At 35.6% G+C, this 9,095-nt stretch overlaps 1 protein-coding gene across 2 annotated transcripts in view; it reads right to left on the bottom strand.

Moving 5' to 3' along the window:
* SEPTIN7 (septin 7) overlaps positions 1–9,095 on the bottom strand; it is a 70,703-nt gene that overhangs the window by 5,231 nt on the left and 56,377 nt on the right. Inside the window, exons 8-11 of one of the 2 annotated variants that reach the window (XM_085309137.1) lie at positions 8,792–8,888; positions 6,592–6,643; positions 5,573–5,698; positions 1,241–1,261 (exon numbers count right to left, since the gene is read on the bottom strand). In XM_085309137.1, the coding sequence (XP_085165263.1) occupies positions 1,241–1,261; positions 5,573–5,698; positions 6,592–6,643; positions 8,792–8,888 (296 nt within the window). The remainder of the gene's footprint in view (positions 1–1,240; positions 1,262–5,572; positions 5,699–6,591; positions 6,644–8,791; positions 8,889–9,095) is intronic. The other variant, XM_085309138.1, reaches the window with a different exon arrangement.

The following is a 9,095-nucleotide window of genomic DNA, read 5'->3' as shown; positions in this document are numbered from 1 at the left end:
AAGAAGAATCTGAACTAATAGTTGCAAAGCTTAGATGCTAGTAAAATGCTTTATTTTACTTATTGAACTGAAACTGCTTCTTAGCTTAATGTTTTCTTTAAGTATTGAAAAGGCCAACTACTAGTAACTTTTGCCAAGAAAGAAAACTGGTCGAGCATATGTCAAGTATTGTAACACATGCAACCAATTCATGTAAGAAATAAATGAGAGGATTTGAGGAGCAGAATTTGTGTAAGCAAATCATATGTCAAAACTTGTTTTTTCATTACTAATGCATCTTTTAGTTCTCAAATGTGTCTGTTCTTCAAAAATAAACCTAGGGAGTAGATCTGAATACTAATGAACCACTGCTACAATTTCTAGGCYTCAAAGAGGAGCAGAACTGTCCTTCCGCAGATGATCTAATGGCTATTGTCATGCAAGTCATCTTTGAGAAAGCARTAAAATCAATTTGCCTAGAAAGTCTGATAAGCTGACAAGTGAACATTTACAGCTGAGTTCTTTACAACATAGGTCACAAATGTTATTGTTAAGACAGGTCTTCAGTATTTGACATTGGTAAGTGCACATTATCCTTTATTCTAAGATACAACAATGCAAGGGACTTCAACACAACAAAAAGCTCAAGAAAAAAAATGCTAAATGAAACTGTAAGACATTTATCTAATTTAATAGGATGTATGTTAAAACAGCCCTCTAAGATTTGCAAAAGTTAAATTATTCTAGATATGTACAAAGTGGAACCTCTGCAAGCCAATAATAAGATAAAACCATGGCCAGAAAAAGATTAAAACAGCTGGTTTTCCAATTGAAGAGTTTTAAATTTACAGATAAGTATAATTCCACTGATTTATTTTAAGTATCTATACAAATACCATGGAACTATTGAGAGGCTGCAGATCCAAACTAGGCGAATTTCATAATTTATACCCTSAAACAGTCTTCTTGTTGTTGAAATTTGACCAAATTTGTCTTAAGGCTTGTCCAAAATGTTTTTGAAGAGGGAGGTGTTTTTTCTTTTTTTTTTTAAACAAAGATATTAGTCACTGAAAATATTTGCAACTTTTTAAAGTTTATGTCAGTAGAGTTTTAGGAAAAAAAAACACTAGGGGAAAAAAACAATGCCAAGAGCTGGATAACAGGAAACTGTTTTAAATTTGAAACATTAAACAGTAAAACCCTTTCTGTGTTTAAAGAATTTTTGTCTTAAGTTTTTGGAAAAATTTAAATGACCACTTACATGCCTTCAACTGTGTCAAATCTAAAAAACAAAAAATACAGAGGCTTAGCTTAGCATGCTTAAATAAAACCACAAAACCAAAGAGCAATAATTAAAAAAGCAAATTCATTATAAATAGATTCCTAAAGCTAATTATATGCTCCCAAAAGCAAAWTTTTCACAGTAGCAGGAAAGACTGTTAGTTAAAGCTGGTTATATTTATTTCAAATCCAGTTAGTAAGTCACTACACCATGTAAATATTAATGTAGAGTTGATGTGCAAATATACTTCCAAGAGCAGTTTACATATAGCATACTTAAAATATGCATTAAAGAGATTTTAGATATTTTAGTGACATGAGCAACCACTTGTTCTAAACTTTTCTTCAGAAACAAGTTTTTCTGAAACCAAAGCCACGCCTACACTTATCTGCTCATTTAAAAAAGAATTGTCACCTAAAGGACATTATATTCAAAAGGTACAAACATTCCCGTGCTGCAAAAAGAGCACTTGATTTCACTGGCCAGCAGAGGTCTCACGGGAGGCTGCGCTCAGCTCTGGAGAAGGCTTCCTGGCAATCGGTGTTTACAGCAGAGCATGACGCTTTAACCTGAGCATCTGCTGCATTAGCACTTCACTAATAACGTAAGAGGGAAAAAAAAAAAGTCTGATAACAAGATTCTGATATTAAACCTCACAATTATAGCATGAAGCACTTAATACCCCTAGAACTGCTGTGCACGGGTTCCCTTTCTGGGGAAAAGGAAGYGGAGAATCTCGGCTTTGTGATAAAGCTATCGAGATACTAAGAATACTGTCAAGAGGAGTTAGAAACAGCCTAAGCTTAGCAGTTTAAAGGACCTATACATTTTGCATATGGTTATTCTGTGCAGCAGTTCACTAAACAGCGACAGACAGATAAGGCTCATCTTTACTATGCTCAAGGATGCTTTAATAAAGGCTTTACTTTTAAACTCACTTAAAACTAGATTTCTCTAATTTTGCTATTTGAAACGGACATTTTAAGAATTTTAAATTTCAGAGTAAAGGCCAGTTTTAGCAAATGCCACCCAGTGCTCATGTACAACTACACTTCTGGATAGTGTGAAGAGACAAATTATCTGTAAGTAAAAGTTATCCTTTGACCTTTTTTTTTCTTTAAGAGATGGAAAGATCATGAAAATTTGAAGAACTGACATTAAACCTAAATTACCAAAGGCTATATAATCATGGAAAACATGTTCTGTATTTCTCATAGGCCAACTTGTTATCTGTCAGATAGTTGATTAGTTTCATCAAAGCAAGGGAGAAATAATAGCAAATTAACCACTGAACAAAAGGGATTGCTTCAATTTGTCTGCACAGTATTATTAAAACCTGTGGCACATATTTCTATTTGTTTTCACCCTTGTTTTCTCTTCAAAGAAACAAGCTAACAGCTGCATGAAAAAAAGATCTGCTAAGCTCATAAAAATATAGCTGTTTTTAAAGGTACAAAAGGTCAAACCAGGCTCCAACAAGGGCTAGCACGATACATTTTTGGAAAAGTGCAAGAACCAGAAGACACGCACACATCTCATCTTGGTGTATCCTCCCAGCTTATAAAACCCCAGCAGCTTAGGAGTTTTCAGAGCCAGAGGTTGTATCTGTGTTTAATAATCTGCTTGTAATACTGCCAGAGAACATCAGAGCACACTGCTACCCTCTCATGAGCATCTAAGATCTGCCTCCCACTAGAGAGGACAATTTCCTCAGGTCAACTCAAATACTGCACCATTTTGAGAGACCAGCAAGGATAAAATTCCCAAGGGGATGCAAAGATAAAGTGTTAACATTTATTCTCCCCCATTTTCCAACTAATTTCTAGAAAAGAGATGTATGGTTATCAGGAAAATTTTCTCTATGCTGCTTCAGTTATGCTACATTCAAAACTAAGATAACATATTCAAGTAAAAAAGCAGAAATAAAGCATATTAAAGTTTAAGTAAAATGATGCAAATCAACATACAGATAAGGTAAAAAGAGAGTAACATCAAGAGAGGAATAACATCAGTTGCTTCAGAACCAATATACTCGTCAAGATTGACTATTTTAAGTCAAAGTTAGAAGAAATAAACGCGAAAGAATGCCTCAAAATACTCCTTACAAGTTTGCACAGACTTCCCTATCTTTCAAAAAGCTGAATCATGAATTGTGATAATTCATTTCTTTTCTTTAAGAAAACTGGCAGCTAAGCACTCCAGTTGTGTTTATTCACCCCCAGGGTTCAGTACTACAATGTTCTGAATGACAAATTTCAGACAGAGCAAATTGTTCCAAAAGATACTTTTAACTTTAAATATTCAGGCAGGACAGAGGAGTGACCTCAGATGGCAGGAGGCAAAACAAGTCAGCATGCTTCTAAAAGCAGAGTAATTCCAGACACTCAGAGCATAGGTTTTGCTGAAAAAGTAAATCTCAGCAATAGTATCAGCAGCAAGTGATGGAGGGAAAGGGCAACACTCCATTTTGGAGCCTTCTAATATAGGTATTGCATAGAAATATCTCATGTTTGTAATATGAGAATTAAAAATCACTGCATTATCCTTTTAGTAGATACAGTCCTTCTGATTAGGTAACAGACTAAGTTTGTAGGTGCAGACCAACACAAATCTAAGCAAGCACAAAACATGTAATTGTTAAAATGTTATCACCAAAAACAAGATTTTTCCAAATCTAAGCAAAACATAGTAGGATTTAGAAAGGAAAAGTTGTTATTAAACACCACAAAACAAGAACAACACAACTTCCTCTGATATCCAAAGTTGCGACGAAAATGAAGTTTCATTTTTATGAGGACTGCAACATGAAGTTAGATGAATCCTGGAGATTCGTCTGTTAGATGAATCCTACATTTTTGTCTCTCATCTACCCACCTGCTCCCCCTTCCCAAACTATTTTATTCTCAAATGTTGCAATCTTACATATCCTTTCTTCCCATACAATTTCTAATTCATGTTAGTTCTTAAAACTCCTTCCCTCTCAACCAAGCGCACTGTACTGTTAAGAAGGTAAGCACAGTTCAAGAAATACTACTAAGGTACTTTCTATGTGCATTCAGGAACTTTGGCATGTAGGGGAAGGATAACGTGATGGCAAGAAACGTGACAGTGAGGAGAGGAAATCACTGTGTTAGAGATGCACACATTTGAAGACTGTTCTCTCTAGGACTTGACCTCACTACAAGCTTAACCTAAATCTGAGTGCCCGTTTGAAGAGTCGATTGAACTGACATATACTATTATATTTTTTGTCAGCACTGAGCAGGAAAGCCTCATGTAGTCTCATGCTAGCTGAGACTAAATCATGCCCATTTAAATCACTCTGTCACAGGCTCTCTCAGAGCAGTAAGATACTGTAGAACAGACACTGGCTTCGTGAAAAAATAGCTTTGTAGCTCTCAAACAAACATGAATAGCAGTTATTTCTGTTTAATTTCAGAGATATTTCTGGAAAAACAGCTATAATTTGGGATATCACTAACAATCCAAAAACCATGCTATGTTTTGGTTGAGAAAATTGTATTTAGATGTAGTACGATACAGTGTGTTCAAACACCATTGTACAATGAAGAATAGAGTGGAGCCTACTTTTAAGTTTCCCAATCATCTCATCAAGTTGGCAAACAACTTGCTGTTTGAGGTAACCAAAACATCCTATTAAGCTTAAAACACTCTGCATTTCAGCTTTCCTCTCACAAAACAGAGAGGGAAAGATGATTGTATTTCACAATAATTTCCCTGACGTGATAAGCAGCCTTAGAAGTTTGTCAGTGTGGTCTTTCAAAAGTGGCAATAGCATATCTGGATTTTTATTTTTGAAGTTTCTAAACAAATATGTATGTATCCTCCATCTCAAAAATGTCCCCAACACTGAATATTGGTAATTCATAACAAAGGAGACAATAACATCAAGTTACATACCAAAACAGAAAAACTAACACACAAGAACTTTCCAAAAAGTACCACTGAAATAAAACTTACAGAGACAGTAAACTTGCAGGTTCTCTTCAGAATTAAATCTAGTGAAAACCAATTATTTAACTTATTCAGTTAAACTAGAGCAAAACTTAGTAAAATAGGGRAAAAAAAAAAGCCAAACAAATCACAAGCAAGCCACATACAGCATTCAGATCAAGACTCAGGCAATGAAGCAAGACGGGGGAGAAAGGAGTGGTGATGGAAGGAACAAAAGCACAACACCCAAAACACCAAAACATCAGAACCCCCAAACAAACAAAAAAAATCCCAACCAACCAAATCAACCAAAAGAAAAAAGAATTAGAGAGCAATACAACCTTAATGAGAACTTACTTCGTTAGCTGCCCTTTATTTTTGTTGTTGTCAACACCATTGTACGTAACAGCTGCCAGCTTTCTGCTTCTGTAGTTCTCATAATGTACATTGTTAGTGACATCCTTCAGGTCCTGCATGTGAGTTCTGACAGTAAGAGCAATTTATAAGCTTAGTGCATGACTATGAAATACTATCTGAAAAAATTAGCCTGTGTTCATTTTGCAGATTGACTTAATTGTATCTCCTCATTAATGTTCCATTCCCTACAAAGTTGTCATTTATCCATTTGAATTGAAGTTGTCAAGAGACAAAAGAAATAACTGATTATTTTGCAATGAACTATTTCAAGTTTGCAGTATTCCTAACATTAACTTATAGGAGCAACATTCATAAAATTTCTGCGTTTTGTGTATAAACTTATAAAAGCTGTATACTATACTGTAGCAGATCCACTGAAGTTTGTCAGGCATGAAACAACAAACATAAGCCAGAACTTCCCAGGTTCTGTGTTTCAAGTCTGCCAAAAGCAAATGTAAAGTCTGAGATTAATGCACAAACGTTAGCTTTTTCCAGTAATCTTTCACTATCAGCCTGAAGAAAAGCAAAGCCTTAGAAGTCAAACTGTTGCAGCAGATGTTACTTACTGAATCGCCACAAATACAGAAAGAGCCTCTCAGCACTTATCACAGCAAAGCACATGCAGTTGTGCTTGAACAAAGTTCTGGCACTGAAAATTAAAACATGCCTACAACTAAGTGCATACAGCATTGACAGACAACTCAGGTTCCTATGGTTTTCACAATTTCAAGAACGAATAGTCATAAAGAGCACCAAATCATTCCAAAATCACCACCACTGTCATGACTTGCTAGATATGTGCTTAAACAGGATTTTATCATAAGGAATAAGATATTGTTTACAATTAAAAATACAAGGATTAATATGAACTTACTAGTCAAGTCCCACTTCCTCCAATACAAGACCATCCAACCTGTCAGTCAAACTAGCAAGCCCAATGTTACCTGTAAGCTACTCACCTTATCAACATGTTCCTCAGAATCGTGAAGTCACAGTGTTCACCATTTTCAACTGCAAAAGGAGACATTTATGTTGAGACGCCAATGAAAATATACATCTTACACCAAGGTAAGGCTTTCAGACATCATCCATCTACTGGATGATCCATCATCCATTAACAGACCCTTTCCAATCTTTCTTTACTCTGAGTCTGTGTGTTTACAGTAGAAGAGCATTAACAATATAACTGTATCAATACATCTTACCAAAGTTCTTATGCTTCCACAAGCCATACTAGCAAACTGTACTCTGAGCCACTATAGCACAGTAAGCTACAGCAGCAGAAACACAGTTTGTCCTGATTCAACTAGGTACTCCTTGGGAGGCCCTGCCAGCACAGTTGTATAATTAAGGTTCAGATACTAACTGAAGATCTCAGTCTAGATCCAGCTATGTCCAAGATCTTTAAAAGACAGACTTACATGCTTGTTCCAACCTATCTCCCATCCCTTCAATAAAAGTTAGAAGTCTTTATTTTAGTGGGGATTTAATTATTCCTTAACTAAACAAAGGAAGGCTGTATATTCAATTTGATGCAGTTGTCTATCAATCAAAAGGGATGGCTGGCAGTTGTCATAAGATTTACAACTATTTCAGGTGTGCCCATCACACTGTTATCATCTTAGAAGCTGCTGTGGTGAATAGCATTTTGCTGACAATGAAATAACACTAAAGGAAAATGCATGCCACACTGAATCCTTTTAGTGTGCAGACAGCTGAGGGAAAGCACAAAGCTCCTAGTATACAAAAGTAAGGCATAAGGCAGATTCCAAAGTGCCCCTGAAAGGGAGACAGACATTTGGGGTTGGGGGGAGGAGGAGAGAAAAAGAATACAAAGGAATTAAAAGTAACCTCAGCAAACCCTACCAAAAAAAAAGAAGAAGAAGAAGAAGAAGAAAAAACGAAGTACATCATATCTTTGTGTTTATGTTGCATCTATACTCCTGTAGTTATTTTATTGCAGTTTTATAAAAACTGGGTAAGTTCCACTTAAAATAGTTTATGAGGTCATCCCCCCAGAAAAGCATTATTTCCAAGTTCTCTATATTTCTCTATCCAAAGGTAACAAACTCAAAGCAATTTAAGATGTTCCTTTTAATTAGGCTGTAGTCCTTCCCTTGTAAAAGTTATACAATCGCGAGTGTGAAACATTCGTAAGGTTTGTTTTAAAATAAAGAACAGCACCATTTTGTACATTTTAAAATGCTAACGCAAGAGCCTTAAAATAAAGTTTGATCCTCTAGTGCAGCTGGTTTTTACTTTGTGCCAAACCTCACTTCCTGCCAGACATGCACTTCAAAGAACTACAGCATTTCTCTTTAGAAGTTTTTATCTATACTGTGCTCCCCTCTAACACACACACACTCTGGTGTGCATTGCATCAAACTTATAGACAGATAGCCTTGGTAGGGAGAAGCATGCAAAAAAAATCTTCCCTTTATTCTATATACATACACTAAAGGGGAAAAAAGGGGAATCATCATGGGAAAACCAATGCAAGCTTATAGTGATTGCTTCAATACATGGTATGGCGCAAACTCTGTTTTTCACGTGGCACTTGCAATAGATGAAGACTGTTAAAGCACAACAGTTGCCAGAAGAACATCCAATTACCTTCAAATCTCTACCACAGGAAAAAAGTTTTAAATGAACACAAAAAGGGAACAAAAGCATTCAATCCAATACAAGGTACCTTCCTGTTGTTACACCCCAGCAATTAAGACCAGTAGGTTCTGGGTAAAGACAAATTCTTCCAGAAACTTTAAATTGATTTATGCTAGTCAAGCTGATCAAATTAACATTCCTAACATGAATATCCTGGAAACAAGAATTTAAAAAATGAACACTTTTTATACAAAGGAAATTAAAATAAGAACACTAGCAAACAGCTATGATTTCAGGCTCATCTTTTTATGTAACAATTGTAGTAAGTTACTACAGATTTTATAATTCCTCAGTGAAGTTTCAACAGGAATCTGCATGTAAAATTGCATGTTGCTGAAACCTTTACTTTGTTCCAAGACTGTCAAAATAACAAGTATGCTACACGTAATAAATTTCCAGACCAAAGTACATTCAAATTAAGTATTTCAAACATTTCAAACAAGGACTAATGCCCTAATACATTTAAAATGGATACAAATAATGCGAAAGCCTTACCTTCTGCAACACCCCATGGGTACTGCCTTCCTCTAACTCTTTTGCCATTGACTTCAATGATCGTATTACTACCTACCACAGCAAGAGGCAAACGGTCCTACAAGATAAAGTTTTACTTTAAAAATCAAACACTTCTGCTGCCAAAGGATAATGAAACCATGTTCAGGTGTAAATCCGACCTAGGACAGTTAGGTGTTATAACACTAATCAACTTGCCCAAAGTGCAAAAACACATACCTATTTACTGATATTTAACTAGTTTAATGACTACATATATGTGTGTGCGTGTGTGTATACGTGTATA

The sequence above is a fragment of the Rhea americana genome, unplaced genomic scaffold, assembly GCF_003343005.1.
Source record: "Rhea americana isolate MKP2758 unplaced genomic scaffold, rheAme1 scaffold_291, whole genome shotgun sequence".
In the NCBI taxonomy this organism is placed as follows: Eukaryota; Metazoa; Chordata; class Aves; order Rheiformes; family Rheidae; genus Rhea; species Rhea americana.
Note: the sequence above shows the minus strand (reverse complement) of the source record. Positions and strands in the feature narration are given on the sequence as shown.